Source organism: Natator depressus, chromosome 8, assembly GCF_965152275.1.
Source record: "Natator depressus isolate rNatDep1 chromosome 8, rNatDep2.hap1, whole genome shotgun sequence".
Lineage (NCBI taxonomy): Eukaryota > Metazoa > Chordata > Testudines > Cheloniidae > Natator > Natator depressus.
In genome coordinates, this window is record NC_134241.1 from 33,298,110 (window position 1) to 33,314,628 (window position 16,519).

Sequence of the window (16,519 nt, forward strand, 5' to 3'; positions counted from 1 at the left end):
TTGGAGGGTAGGATTAAAATTAAAAATGATCAGACAAAATGGAGAAATGGTCTGAAATAAACAGAACAAAATTCAATACAGACAAATGCAAAGTACTACACTTAGGAAGGAATAATCAACTGCACAAACACAAAATGGGAAATAACTGCCCAGGACTGTAGAAAGGATCTGGGGGTTCTAGTCGATCACAAACTAAAGATGAGTCTGTAATACTGTTGCCAAAACAAAACAAACAAACAAAAAACACAACACACCACAATGAATATCATTCTGGGGCGTATTAGCAGCAGTGTTGTAAGCAAGACACAAGAAGTAATTCTTCCACTCTACTTTGCACTAAGAAGGCCTCCACTGCAGTACTGTGTCCAGTTCTTATCACCACACTTCTGGAAAGATGTGGACAAACTGGAGAAAGTTCAGAGGAGAGTAACAAAAATGCTTAAAGGTCGAGAAAACATGACTTATGAGGAAAGACAGAAAAACTGAATGTAGTCTCGAAAAGACAGCAGTCTTCAAGTATGTAAAAGGCTGTTATAAAGAAGAGAGTGATAAATTGTTCTCCCTAACCACTGAGGACAAGACAAGAAATAATGCACTTTAATTGCAGTAAGGAAGATTTAGGTAAGACATTAGGAAAAACTTCCTAACTGTAAAGGTAATTAAGCTCCAGAATAAATTACCTTGGGAGGCTGTGGAATCTCTGTCATGGGAGGTTTAAAGAACAGGTTAGCCAAACCCCTGTCAGGGATGGTCTAGATCATGGGTGGGCAAACAACGGCCCACGGGACCGTCCTGCCTAGCCCCTGAGCTCCTAGCCAGGGAGGCTCATTCCGGCCCCACCCCCACTGCCCACCCTCCCCCGCAGCGTGGCTTGTGCCCTCCCACCTCCCAGGATTTCAAATAAGCCTGTCCTGCTGCTCTGAGCAGCATGGTAAGGATAAGGATACAGGTAAAGGGGTGGGGGGTTGGATGGGGCGGAGGGGTCCTGGGGGGGGGGGGGCAGTCAGGGACAGGGAGAAGAGGGGGTTGGATAGGCATGGGAGTTCCAGGGGACCTTGCAGGGGCTGGGGGTGTGGGGTCCTGGGGGAGAATGGTTAGAGGTGGGGGGGTCCCAGGAGGGGGCGGTCAGGGGACAAGGAGTGGGGGGGTTGGATGGGTCAGGGATTCTGAGGGGGGCAGTCAGGGGGCGGGAAATGGAAGTGAGAGGGGGCGGAGGCCAGGCTGTTTGGGGAGGCACAGCCTTCCCCACCCAGCCCTCTACACCGTTTCGCAACCCCAATGTGGCTCTTGGACCAAAAAATTTGCCCACCCCTGGTCTAGGTAATACTTAGTCGTGCCTCAGTGCAGGGTACTGGACTAGTGACCTACTGAGGTCCCTTCCAGTCCTACATTTCTACGAATCTACCTTTTGTTGGTCTGTTGTTTACATCACTGAACAGATAGCAGAGGCAATGCAGATTTCACTTTGCTCGGCTATCAGTTTAAAAACTTTTAAATAATTTAAATTACATCCAAATAAAGACAGCTGCTCAAATGATGCAATACTGTCCCTGGTAAGGACTGCAAACTGAAAAGACCACAAATTACCTTTTTGAAGAAGCAGATATCAAGGTAAGTATTTCCCAGCAAGGATTCTAGAAACCTTGTATTTAAGAACTCAAATATATGGAAATTAAATCAACATGCCACCTTTCAGACATAAGAAGTCATGCTGTCTTGACAACAGGGAGAGAAGTTCGATAGCTGATTTATTTATTTATTGGTAACGTGATACCTGAGCAACATACCATATATACTTGTTCATTAGCCCGTTGATTTATAAGCCGACCCTCCAAGATGAATAGGTAAAAATAGTAAAACTGTATGACCCTTTCATAAGCCGACCCTATATTTCAGGGGTTCGCAAACTTTGGCTCCCGGCCCAACAGGGTAAGCCGCTGGCGGGTTGGGACATTTTGTTTACCTGGAACGTTCGCAGGCACGGAGCCCCTCAGCTCGCAGTGGCTGCGGTTTGCCATTCCCAGCCAATGGGAGCTGCAGGAAGTGGCACCACTTCCCGTACCTCCCATTGGCTGGGAACAGCGAACCACGGCCACAGGGAACTGAGGTGCTCCATGCCTGCAGACGCTCCAGGTAAACAAAAAGACAATGTATTAGATATTCAATTCAATGATTTCACAGAGTTTAAAATAATCAAATTTTGGTGTAGACCTGTTTATAAGCTGACCCCCGCTCTTTGATGTGTCACTTTTTTTACCAAAAATATTCGGCTTATGAACGAGTATATATGGTAATTCAATCCCTTCCAGCTCTCCAGGGGAGATTTTTTTTTTAAAAACCCAACACCTGACAACCCAAGGGCAAGGAAAATGGGGAGGACAAGTGTGAGTTACTGCAATGATATATGCATCAATAATAAACAGAACAGCTGACAGTACACAGCTATCCAGCAAAGGCTATATTACACATTTTGGTTTCCATTTGAGATTAACATCACTATTTAATAAGTGACTGTGTGATACCATGAAAAATATAAAGTTAGAAATATACTGAACTAGACACTTATTTGGCCACCTTGCTGTAGTCTGAGCACATCCTACATGCCTAAAAACACACTCAAGCATCCCCCTATTTGTCAATAGATTCATTTAAGGAAACTTAACTACCCTTTAAAAAACCTGCTACTAACGATAAGCACTCAAAAGGACGATAACTTGGATGTACACAGCTGGCCAGATTTCTCAACAAATTTTCGATCATCTCATTCCAATACTGTAAATGTTATTACAAAAATGTATTTCCTTTGAAATTACACAGTAGAGCTTTGGCAAAAAACAGTAAAGATCTTTCCCCACCTAACCTTAGTAATGACTCCACTGGAGAGCCTCTTTCCTCTTCATGTTTTGCCTCTTATGTCCAAGATTTTAAAAGCTAGCTTGTATTTTTAAAAATATGAACTCCCTTAACTTTTGGAAGAACACATGGAGTCTATTTGATGGCCTGGCCACATTCTTCCCTAAATTCTTTGAGGGAAATCTCATTTGATAGTCTCATCATAATTAAGTAGACTAGTCTCCACAGAAGCAAGATGAAGGACCTTCCCATGTATTTCAGGATATGAAGAACATGTACAAAATCTTCTTGACAGATCATGAGGAATAGATTATATCTGTGCTAATTCTAAAGGGATAAATTGGTCCAGCTTCATAGATCATACGGAAGAGGTCCAGGGATTTGGAGTTGTGGTATCAAAACAATAAAACTTACCCTACTATTTGGCAATTTGCCTATTACTGTAGTACATTTAAAACAGTTTATCTGCACCACAATATTTGTGGACTGTTTCCAAGTACAGGGTTAACTGGACCAACTCAGATGATCTCCACACAAACAAATTTTTTTTCCTGTGGAAAGGTAGGGATCACAAAGCTTACAAAGGATGATATTACAGGTAGATATTATAGAACAAGGTTTGAAGTAAGAGAGCAACACTACTTTTAAAAATCAGCAAGGACAGAAAATCCTTCAGACCCTGAATGGCCCCTAAGATGAAGTCTGGTATTTTTACAGCAGTTTTCTGCATGATCTTTTGAAGAACTCAAGAATGGAGGTGATGAAATTACATCAAGCCCTGTCCCTCTACCTCCTCCCTTTTGTCAGCAATACCTAAAGAAAAGGGGTCCAAGTGCTGTAGCTGGCTTTTTCGGTTGCAGACTTTCCGATTGAAGGACTGTGTGAACAACTTGTTCTGAGAGTCCATAGGGAGAGAGCCCTTTATCAATCATATCTTACAGAGACATTTATTGGAAGAATTAGAAATGATGGGACCTTAAAAGAGAAAAAATTATCCGACCCTTGATTACTAGCTCAAGAAATTCAGGGTACTAAAAGCATTGACCCTAATCCAGGATGGAAACATCTGGAACATTGGAACATTTGCCAGGGCTTAGATTGAAAAGAAACATTTGAGCATTGAGAACAAGTCCCAAGTTGCACAACTCCTCAACCCATCTTCATTCTCCCCTCCAAATCAGCAACTTTGCAGGACCAAGACTAGGAAAATTTTGCTGGTGTAAGCTGAATGCTTGGGATTCTGGAAGTGAGAGTTTGCTTTACAAGAGAGACTTCATATCTTTAGAAGTCTGGACAAAGGCATGTCTGTTTCCTGAATATGGACAAGAATTCCAGAGTGAGCCTGTAACTGAAAGACCTGGCTTCCTTTGAGTAGTTAGCTTAAGTTTCCTGGACAAATAAAGATGGCATGTTAAGTAAGAGTGAGTGTCTGATGTGGCCAACACCCATGTGGGGCTTGGAGGGTGGTAGCCATCCCCTTGAATTCACCTGATGTCGCTGACAGCCAGTAAAGAGTACAGACTAGTGTTTTATAAATGTACAGATCTTAAGGCCAGAAAGGATAGTTATGACCATCTAGTCCAGTGATCCCCAACCTTTCTGTGGCCAAGAGCACATTCATGCCTTCAGAAGAGTGTGACGGGCAGTGACGCTTGTCAGCAGCATTTTGGTGGTGACGCTTCTCCGCCAGAAGCGCTCCTCGGCGCCATTTCGGCGGTGGCTTCTCCGTCGGAAGCGCTCCTCTCCTCTTCTCTTCATTCCTTGGTGCCAGCCCTGATGCCGGGCGCACATAAATGCCCCGACGGGCACCATGGCACCCACGGGCACCGCGTTGGGGACCATTGACCTAGTCTGACATCCTGAATAAATATTATGACTTAGTATTCCACCCAGTGATTCCTACATCAAGCCCGTAACTTGTGATTGAGATAGAGTGTCTCTTTTAGAGAGACCTCTAATCTTGATTTAAAGATTTCAGGAGGTGGAGAAGCCACAAATTCCCTAAGAAAGCTGTTTCAATGGTTAATTGCCTTGACGGTTAAAAATGTATGCCTTATTTCTAAGTCTGACACTGTCCAGCTTCAGATTCCAGACATTGGATCTTGTCATATCTTTGTCTGCTAACTTAAAAAGCCCTTGACTGATCAAACCACCTCTTCAAAGCCCTAGGAAGTCCCAGAGAAAAGACAACGTTAAAATGGAATTATGGCTCTAAGTTTGTATCAGTAACTTTGGGGAAAGACTTGATAGAATATTTTATTTTACATATACCAAGCATTAGAAGACCAGCACATTTTACGTTAAGGATACCTACAAAACACCAAAATGTTATGAAAGTATAGAAATGAAAGAGTTACGGTTCTCTAAACCACCTTAACTCTGATCCTGTATACTCACCTCATTTCACGTGAGTTCATGAGACAATCCATACCTTCTACAGGGTAAGGTAATATTCCAGATTCAGTGTATAAACATAAGCACCAGTTGCCGACTACAGAAATACCACCTTCAAAGCCAGATTCTCCTCCATTTCTCTGCCCACTGACATACCAGCTACACCAACAGTTGCCCAATTACCATACACAAATGCCCCCCAACACAATGTGCCACACCCAACCAACTACTCTGTATAATTAAGAGACTACAGGAGAAACACATTACATACCACATATCACTTTCACCTATCCTTGTTCCAACAGAAGCCTCAGTCAGACAGCCACCTTATCCCTGTACATTTTACAAGTACTACACAGATTCCAGAGGAACCTCATTTAATGAAAGATGTGACAGGCCAGGACCAGATGCATTTTGAATGGCAGTTATGGGAGAAGAGTTACAGTTCAATAGAAAACTCTGAATCTACATTTCCAGATTTTGAAACACCTGGTATCTTTGCTTGTTGTGTTGGGGTTTTTTTTTTTTGTTCTGAAGATGTAAACTCTCAAAAATTTCCATGACAAAAAAATAAATAAAAAATTAAGTACAGCGGGTCTATTAAGGTGGGTTTTTAAGTTATTGTTTTGAATTTACAATCTTAAGTTTAATTTTCTCTAAAACTTGTACAGTTACAAGAAAACGTCTCTATCCGACTTATAGATTTCACTGATATCTCCCCCTCACTTTGTAAGATCACTTAAGAAAAATAATCCAACCTTGCATGTTTTATTATTTTTATTTTTTAAATCATAGATGTCAGGGGAGGTTTTGGCTTTGGGGGGGGGGGGGGGCTTTTATGGCCGTTCATTTCCTTTCAGTTAGGGTAATCAATTTCAAAACTTTCATATCTCTAACTCTGGCCAGTAACAAAGATGCACAAAGGATGCAAGTAATAAAGAGAAGGTTAGGAGGATATCACAAGTCATCTCGCCACAAGTATTTAAAGGTGTATGGCCTGAGATCCCTTGCTGCACATCCTGCATGTAATGCTCCAGAACACTTCCACTATCAAAGGCATTCCGACAAAAATGCTCCATTTATAGTAGTCACTAGGATCAACATAGGAAGAGTGAATGTCAAAAACTCGAATATAAAGCAGTCTAATTACTACATCGTTTAAGACAGCCTCAACCACTTTGTATTTTCACACTGCTTTTGTTGTTTTTTCTTTACTAAGGGGGGGGAACGAGCACACACAGGCTGTAGGGTGTTTTCCTCCTTATCTGGTGGCTGCAATGGGGTCATCAGAGTGACCTATTCAAAAGGTTCCTTCCTTTGAAGATACCAATCTTTTTTGAGGAACTCTTTTCGCTTCCTCCTTGGAAAAGCGCTCAACAAACAGCCCACTTTCAAATGTGATCTCAGTGTTTACCTCTATCTATACCCCCAACACATTTCAGGGTGTTTTACTGCTTAGAGTACTGGCATAAGATCTACTCTCACTTCTTCCAACTAAGAATCTGTACATGACCCCAAATCTTAAGATGGCTCCACTCGAATAATCACTTACAGAATTTTTAGGCCCAAATCCTGCTATTTTTCCTACTTACTTGAATGGGAACAGGATCTGGCTCTTACTACTGGAGAAGGGGGCTCCAGCAAGAAATAAAACTGAAGCAATGGAGGGAAGCCTGCTGCCTAAGCCAGGTGCCAATCACAGCAAAGCAATACCAGAAGGATCTTATTTCAGGAAATCAACTTCAACCATGCTGAAAGAACTTGTATGCAAAAAAGAAAAGGATAAAACAAGCTCTCTCACCACACAAGTATGTAAAGGTGTATGGTGCACAACCAACAAGTACTAATATTGTGGCTCATTTTGTTTTGCTGAGGCTTTAATTTTATGTTCAGATTTATACTTGAAAAAAATCATTTGAATTGTTAACAGTAGCTTATTAAAATATATATTTGAAAATGAGGGTTACAGTTGATTTGTGGGGCAGCTAAATTTTACAGACAGGTTGGAGTTTTGAGTAATTTTGTTCATGAAGTGCCAGCCACACAAGGTCACATTTGCCATAACAGAATGATTCCATTAGTTCACATCTGCCTTAACCAACAAACACATGTTTCTTCACTAATGAATTTTGGACCAATAACTTTTATGTCCATCACCTGGCTGAAATAAATGCATTACAGTTTTTGGTCTAAGTAACACATTTTTATGGCAGATACATAGCTAACTGGATAAGACTAAGCTTTTCTTCTAGTATGTGAACACCAAGATGACCTTAATCTGTCAAAAACATATGCTGAAAAGTAAATGAGCCATAACTTTGAAGCTCTTTTACAAGGTAAGCAAAATATCACATATTGTCAAACAAAAGAAAGTAATTTCTGCCTCATCTTTATGCCTAAAACGCATTTTGTTATAACCATATTGTAGACTCTTACTACAGTCATTCAAGAAAGACGACAAAATTCTGCACTCCTTGTAAGAAAAGCTATATTTGTTATCTTGAGTCTCTTAAAATTAAGGGCAGAAATGAAAATATTAAATAGATCTTGGTATTTGAATGTTTAATATTAGAAGTTTAAATCTGGACTTTTAAAAAAGTTAGGATAATCAAATTATATAGAAAATCTGGTTTTACAGTATGCATGTGATTGTCTGGGGGCGAACGAGACTATTAAATATTATAATTCCATTAAGTCAGACTTCATAATTCATTTCTGAAAAGTCCCAAAATCTTTCAGAAAAAGAAACATGCTTCTAATGTTGACATTAACAAGTCACCTTAATATTGTATTTACTTTATCCAATAAATTACTGCACGTTTACTGCATTTTCCTGGCAAATGAGGATTAGTACTAGAAATAGTGTAATCAATTACATAACATATTTAAAAACCATACTATTCAGGAATATATATCAGAGTAAAACTATCAGGAAAATGTACTAGCTTGAAAAAGTTGTGTTAGAAAACATACCTCTATATCCTGTATTATCTTTGGGTATAATGACCTGTAAAATGAATTTGGAGGGCCATCTGTGGGTCTGTTTTTAAACAGGTACTGATCCCTAACAAAGAACAAACAAAAAAAAGTTATTTTCCAGTATGACATGTTAAACCAAAAATCCCTGCATGATGGATAACTGCACTAAGCTACAACTTAGCATATACATTCTCAAACAATACTTTTGATACCTTAAAGTCACTTAACCCACACAAAAGACAATGTCTAAAGGGCTATACACCTCAATAACAACTGTATTTTAAAATATTTGAGGTTCAAAAAAGGAAATAATTTTCTTTCATTGTGTTCAGTAAATAGGGATTTGCTATTTTGACAGGCTTTTTTAGATTCCTGGGTTTCCCACCTTTGCCAGGTCTTGAGTCAGAGTCAGCAGTTTCATTGTCATGCTATTACAGAGCGCATTAAAGCAAGATGCTAGAGAGGAAAAACACACTGAGGGACCTCCCCCTCTACTTTCAGAGACTTGCAAAAGATGGGAAAACCCAGTTATCCCAAATCTGAAACAAAGTATTACCAAGAAAGAAATGTTTCAGAAAAGGAGTACTTGTGGCACCTTAGAGACTAAAATTTATTTGAGCAAAAGCTTTCGTGAGCAACATCATCGGATGAAATGCAGTGGAAAATACAGTGGGGAGATTTTATATCGAGAGAGAACATGAAACAATGGATGTTACCATACACACTGTAATGAGAGTGATCAGGTAAGGTGAGCTATTACCTGCAGGAGAGGGAAAAAACCTTTTGTAGTGATAATCAAGGTGGGCCATTTCCAGCAGTTGACAAGAATGTCTGAGGAACAGTGGGTGGTGGACGGGAGGGGGGGGGGGGGTATAAATATGGGGAAGTAGTTTTACGTTGTGTAATGACAGGTTTCAGAGTAGCAGCCGTGTTAGTCTGTATTCACAAAAAGAAAAGGAGTACTTGTGGCACCTTAGAGACAAATAAATTGGTTAGTCTCTAAGGTGCCACAAGTACTCCTTTTCGTGTAATGACACATTCATTCCCTGTTTTTATTCAAGCCTAAGTTAATTGTATCCAGTTTGCAAATTAATTCCAATTCAGCAGTCTGAATTGAGTCAATTTCACTTGACAAAGTACCTAACAAGCATATTGAGTAGCTTTCTGTACTCAGTGTTGCACATTACAGTTCAGAGGTAATATGGATAAATATGCAAAAAACTGCTAGAGTGAAACTTTGCAGAGTAAAACTTACCATAAGAACTCAAAAAGCGAAAAGCAATGGAGTGGGTAGGGAAATGGAGCAAGATATCTGACCAAAAAGGGAGCAAATTAAATAAATACAGATTTTTAATACAATGTATGACCCCCTCCCTTCCTAACCACCCCTCAGCCCCACACTTTTCCATAGAAGATTTCAGAGGAGTAACAATACCATAAATTTACCTTTTGGCAGAACACTGGATTAGGGACACTTGTTACGAATAGCCTACAAAGCTGGGTGAATTAGTTTACATATTGCAGTGGTACTTACCAACCCCTTCTTTCAGAGAGCCCTTTCCACAGTGGATCAGTGCGCACCATTCTCTCAATCAATTTTTTCCATAGCATTCCCTCAGAGATGACTCTCTGCCATTCCTTACACACCAGCTCTGCTGCACAGAGCGATCTGGCATCAAGATAAGAAAGGATATTTTCTGCTATGTGATCTAAGCCTTGCTCTACAAAAAAAAATCAAAATGTCAGTCTTGACAGTAAACCACTAAATGATCTCAGCTTGTGTGTACACTCAGGAAAAAGATAACGTGGTTCTACTTAAGGCACTAGAGCAGTATTAACACAAATATTTGTTTTATAGAAAGGCTTAGTGCTGTATCATTATGGATAAATTACCTAACACTGCACAAGAAAATAAAGTGGCATTATGATCTCACAAATCAAACTTGAAAATGAAGTACTAATAACCAGAGAAAAACACTCCAACTGCACTGAAAATCAAGCTTAGGAGTTAGATAAGAAAATACAACTACTAGTAAGGAAGCACTGAATTCAAATCGATACAAGCAGCAACATTTTGAACAAGTTAATAATTCTTTATCCTCTATTTCTAACATCTTTTGCACACCAGAATTCCACTCTATGAAAGCTGGGCTATGCGAGTAAATCAGCACAGTGCATTAATAGCACAACAATTATTCTGCAGCTCCTGGACTTCATATCATGGGCATTTTCTACTCCATGTTAATTCCACCACAGATGTGGGGCAGGAATGCTGAACTCTTTCAGAATATTATAGTTTGCTAAATGACAACACAAATGAAACATTTCATATTTCTCTTCCCTTACCATTCTTCCTTTTTATGATTAACTCCTACCCTGGCAATGTAGAGTAAGTAAACACAGTATATGATCAGATTCCTCTTGAGCAAATGCAGACATATCCTTGTGAGATGGTCAGGAGAGGTATTGGAAAGGATGCTGTAGAGCAGCGTTTCTCAACTTTGGTCACCGCAGCCACCAGGGGGTTTTCTTGTGGCTACAGCCTCCTGGGCAGTGATTAGGGAGGAGTGGGGAGCGGCAAAGCATTCACCCCTTCCCAGGGGCCACCAGTAGGGGTTTGGCCCTGCCTGCCTCTGGAGCCACAGACACCAGAGCAGCAGACAGCCAGTGTGAGTTCCCCCCTTTCCCAGGGGCAGTGGGGCTCAGGCTTCTGGCTTCAGCCCTGGGGCGTTGGGCTGCAGGAGCTGGCCATGGGGCTTTGGGTTCCAGCAGCGGAGCTTCAGGCTCCATCCCGCCGTTGTGGGGCTTTGGGATCTGGCCCCAGGCTCAAACCCCCGCCCATCACCCATGGCCCCCACTGCCTCACTACCCCCCTCTCTATTCAGAGCTTCATTTATCCCCTGACTTGCCAGGGCTGAGTAAGTCTACTGTGAAAAGCAATATTAACAAACATACACATTTTCCACAGTATGCATCCGATGAAGTGAGCTGTAGCTCATGAAAGCTTATGCTCAAATAAATTGGTTAGTCTCTAAGGTGCCACAAGGACTCCTTTTCTTTTTGCGAATACAGACTAACACGGCTGTTACTCTGAAACCATACAAATATCAGTTTTCACAGGAGCAGACTTGCTAGCTAGCAAGTCTAAAAAGAAAACAGCAACCAAAAAAACCAAAGAAACACAAAAAAGAGAAAAATGTGCAAAGCACCTTATTTTGTTTCTATTCTGTTTAGGTCCATAAAGAATAGAGACAACTGTACATTATTTTTATTATTGAGTCTGAAAAAACCCTGCATAAATTACAATGATTTCGACATGTGCATATTTATTTGTTTTTCCCAAAGTAAAATAAGTATTTTAGGAAAAACTGTCAGAGCGGCCACCCCCAAGAGTTGGTGTCTGCACTCTAAGGCCACCAAAAAATTTCTTGTTTGAACCCCTTGTGAGAACCGGGCTTCTCACAAGAGAGCTCCCCTTGTGAGAACACTTTCTAATGTCAAGGTTAAACACATCTCTTCCATTAAGACGTTACCACAACCTGAGAACATGCTGCATGACCACTCCTGAACTTACTTCAGAAGCTAAGGAGGCTCGACTTGACCTTTGTCTGTCCCTTCCAGCCCTACATTTCTGTGATTCTATAATTTATATAGAAGAATTTGGATAAACCTAATTTGACTTGGTAGTTGCAAAATCTGCGTGATCATCTTCAGAAACTGCTTTGTTATTGATTCTGGATTGCATGGATATCATTTAAAACTGCTCAATAGCCATTTCTTCTGCCATTTCCTCTCTTCCCTTCACCTTTCATTAATTTCCACAAAGCTTGCCTAATTAATATGCAGTTCTGTGAAGGACTCTATAAAAACATTCTTAAATAGATCTCTTCTTAAATTAATACTATTTTCTTTGCTCTTCAGCACTGCTAAGTTTAAACGAGGCCATCAAGAGGTACAGTAGCAAGTGAAAAATTGTCACCCAGAAGCTTTTACACTTGGCAAAGAAATCCTTGACATATACTATCTGCTACAATTTGACATACTATCTGCTAAATCTAAGGTATCTATATTGGAATTCTCTGATTAGTGTTATTTTTAATATGGCAGAAATCCAAGCTCTTTGAAATGAGTAATGGATCTAATAGTGATTTCCCAGTGGACGAGTGATGGACCTCTCTTAGTAGGCCTTTTCACCAACCCACCAATGATGCTTAAGTGGGTATATTCTTCTGAAAGTAGGATCCTAATTCTTTTAAAGACTAATCTGAATATATATCCCTGACCTGCTATCTAAATTGTTTCTACCTTTGTTCAGCTGTAAATGAGCTCAATCTGCTTACTAGCTAGTACTCTTGATAGAAATTAGTATCTAGACTAAAGATAAGATGCATAAGGGAATGCCTGCAGCACCCCATATAAATAATCAAATACACTGATATATTAGAAAACCACTGGGTACATCTCCACTGACTTCAGTGGAGTTGTATGCATCACTGACATTACCCAAAACACCTAAAAGTTTAACACTGTAGTCCAGCTGCTGAATAAAGATTACCTTATCTGATGGGTTCTGTTATGAGGGAACATGGTACAGAACAATGACCTGCATCTGTCTGAGTAGGTGAGCTAGATTCTGGACATTTGTGTGTTTGGACTTTGGCAAGAGAATGTAGTTGATCTACAAGGTGTCTCCAAGCAAACAATAGTCTAAAAATGCAGCCATTGCAATATGCCTCTTCCAGTAATCAGAGTTTTCAAACTAGAAATTAATGTTCTCAGAATATAATTACATCTGCTGCAGAGTGCATGACAGCACCAAGTGTAATTAGAAAACAACGACCACCTGGAAGAACGTCTTCTCTCAATCGCTGAATAAATGCATTAACTTCCTTGGTCAAGTCAATATTTGAGTAACTGATCTGGAAACTTGGAACTCTAGCGAACAGACTGAGAAATACAGAGCTAAACATATTTTCTTGATATGACTTCTGGCATCTCTTGCAGACAAAGAAGGGAGCTCTGCCAATGGGCTCTCATTTGGTATAACTTTGCTTTACTTGTGAGTCTCTTTTGACTCCATTGTCACAAAAATGGCATTGCTAAAGTCTCTCTTTGGCCCAGGAAGTTTAGGTTTGTCAGAATTTGATGGTAAAGGATATGATTTAGTCATTGATTCTGTGACTTTAATGGATCTCAGTGAATTCTTTGGCTTCATCCCCCGCCGAACTGGCTGCGGCTGGGGCTGGAGCTCCCCTCTCCCCTGCAGCTGTGGGCTGACGCCAGAGCTGTATTGTTTGTGCTCCCCCTCGGGCCTGGGCCCAGAGCTATTCTTCCCCTCTTCCCCAATTGCCAGAGCTGTCCCTCCAAGCAGCCAGGGCTGGAGTTGGAGCTGTCCTCCCCGGAGCAGCAGCAGGAACTGTCAGTCATGTGTCATTCTCTCCCCCCCGTCCCCCACCCCGGTGCTTGGGCTCTCGGTCAGGGCCACCCCGACAGCTATTTTTAGTAAAAGTCAAGGAGAGGTCGACGGCTTCCATTAACTTTTGTTTACTGCCTGTAACCTGTCCATTTACTAAAAATAACTGACAAAATCATAACCTTGCTAATGAAGTACCACTTTTGCCAGCAGGAGCACTGGTGCAAGCTTATGAATTATCTCTGAAGAGATGATGCTGGAGTAGTATCTGTTCTCTCTCTGTAGTTAGAGGTATTTAAATTGTAATATTATACTGCCTTTATAAAGCCAAGATAAAGAGGGTTACCCAGTTCTGGGATTTATGATACAGTAGCTAAGGCAAAATAATTCTCTGGTGACATCCTGTGGATAGTTACCCATATCCTTGGAGAGAGGATGCTAAGGTTTCTCAGCTGGTTCTCAAACTATCAAATTCCTCAACATTGCATTTATTTTTGGTCCAATTAATCTTACTGAAACATTTGAGTTTAACTTAGTCTTAAGAACATGGACTGCTTTTGCGTTTGGTTTAGCTGTAGAGATTTCTTATAAATATTGCTACTAGTGTAAATCATTCAATATTTGCTTTATGATGACAGGCTCAAGACAATGAACCATGAGCCATTATAATTGTCTTGTATTTAAAAACGTCATTCAAATGACTGGAGTAGGATAACTAATTCTGATTTGCCTCTTCTTAATTTACAAAGGGCTTGTCTACACTACCCCTTAAGTTGATGTAACTTATATCGCTCGGGGGGGTGGGGAGAGGAGGTGTCATCCACTAGGTCAGTAACCCTGTCAAAGAAGGCAATTAGGTTGGTTTGGCATGGATTTGTCAAGAAGAAATCCATGCTGGCTATTCCTTATAATCCTGTTAACCTCTAGGCGCTTACAAACTGATTGTTTAATAATTTGTCCCAGTATCTTTCCAGGTATTGAAGTTAGGTTGACCAGTATGTAATTCCCTGGTTCGTCTTTGTTCTCCTTTAAAATAGGTACTATATTTGCCCTACATAAAATAATTGCTAACACTTCCGAGATTGCTTCAGCTAGTTCCTTAAGTACCCTGCTGATTTGAATACATGTAACTTATCTAAATATTCTTTAACCTTGTCTTTAACTATTCTGGTTTTCAATTCTTCCCCCTGGTGGTTAATATTAATTGTATTCAGTGTCTGGTAACCTTTTTAGTGAAGACTGATGCAAGAGAAGCATTAAACATCTTAGCCATCTTCATGTCATCAGTTATTAGCTCTCCTTCCCTGCTAAGTAGAGGACCTACACTTGCCTTCATCTTTCTCTTGCTCCTTATGTATTTAAAGAACCTTTTATGTCCCTTGCTAGGTGTAACTCATTTTGTGCTGTAGCCTGATTTTGTCACTATATGCTTGTGCTATTCTTTGTACTCCTCCTCAGCAATTCATCCATCTTTCAACTTTTTGTAGGATTCCTTTTTGATTTTCAGATCATTAAAGAATTCCTGAGGCAACCATACTGGCCTTTTAGTATTCGTCCTCTCTTTCCTATATCACCAAGTTCAAACAAGCAAGCCTTTTTCAGTAGGAGGTTCCCAACTTTCATTGCCTCCAAAATGGCAATTCCCTTTCTGATTATGGATCTTCACTCAACAGTTATCAGGACTGCACCAATATCACCAGCTATGTCAGCATATTTAAGCAGACATTTGAGGTGTTCTCTATAGCATGATCATTATGGTAAACTTGTTCTTCCAACCTGCACCTGTCCCACTAATTCTAATACATATTGCAATTCTAATTTTCTAAATCCTGCTTTTCTTCAGGACAATTTTGCCAAAAGACCATTCTCTCATTTGATTGTGCTCTTATTTCATTAACTTTTTGAAAAAATTCAATCATGAAGTGGTCATTTTAAAAGTTATTTTTAAATAACTGATTTGATATAGTGAAATCAAATGTAGTAATTTGTAGCAAAACAGTAAGAACACCTTCACAGGCTAAAAATAAGGAAGGCAATAAAGCTGTACTGACTTGACCATTTTCATTTGATGCTGTGGGAGGTGTAGGAGGAAAGGGGAAATATACCCGTATCTTAGAAGGGAAACATTTAATACAGTTGTAATGTATTTCTGAGATTTCAGTAGAAAACTGCTAGTTAAACACTGTGGCTTAAGTCGACTTTTTAACAAGCTCAGATCAATAGCCTTAAGAGTACTTATACAGAACAACTACACCTAGTGTCTAATAAATTAATGCAATGCCATATTCTCAATGCAGGATACTAACCATCCCCAACACACAGGACAAGCACATCAACATTAGACAAAGGAAAAAATAAAATACTTTTTACATTAGCATTAATAACTTCCAAAGTGAATGGAGTGCTGGAGATGGCGATTAATCCTTTTACCCCGATACTGTAATATAGGGGTTACTGGATAAACAAAAAGGTTCCCAGCTCCCATTCCACTGTATTGTTTTCATCTCAAAAGCCTCTATACAGCCCTTGCTCCAGGTCCCACTCACTGACCTGCCTCTCCAAACTACGTGCTTAGTTTTCTCTACCCCTGTAATTCTACAAAAATACAGGGTAAAGATGTTAACACGCCTAACAGTGATGGTATTTAGATAAATTGTTAGGTAAGCAATGAATCCACAGACAATTAAAAGGTGATATAGCTCTGTTTGGCTGATAATTTAGTTGTATCACACCCTGCAACAACACTAAATTACAAAAACTTTGGGATTAACTGTAAAAACTGAAATCTACAGAACATTTGTTGTAATAGATCAGAAAGTGCATACATAACCTAGTGTTCTGAAGGGACTAAACTTAAGTTATAATAATGCAAAAGTACAT

The 16,519-nt window shown here is 40.1% G+C and overlaps 1 protein-coding gene across 6 annotated transcripts in view; it reads right to left on the minus strand.

Moving 5' to 3' along the window:
• The window catches only part of FBXW11 (F-box and WD repeat domain containing 11), a 123,006-nt gene that overhangs the window by 26,867 nt on the left and 79,620 nt on the right, over positions 1-16,519 (minus strand). For all 6 annotated transcript variants that reach the window (XM_074960704.1, XM_074960701.1, XM_074960705.1 and 3 more), the window contains 2 exons: positions 9,761-9,947; positions 8,221-8,311 (listed from right to left, as the gene is read on the minus strand). In XM_074960704.1, the coding sequence (XP_074816805.1) occupies positions 8,221-8,311; positions 9,761-9,947 (278 nt within the window). The remainder of the gene's footprint in view (positions 1-8,220; positions 8,312-9,760; positions 9,948-16,519) is intronic.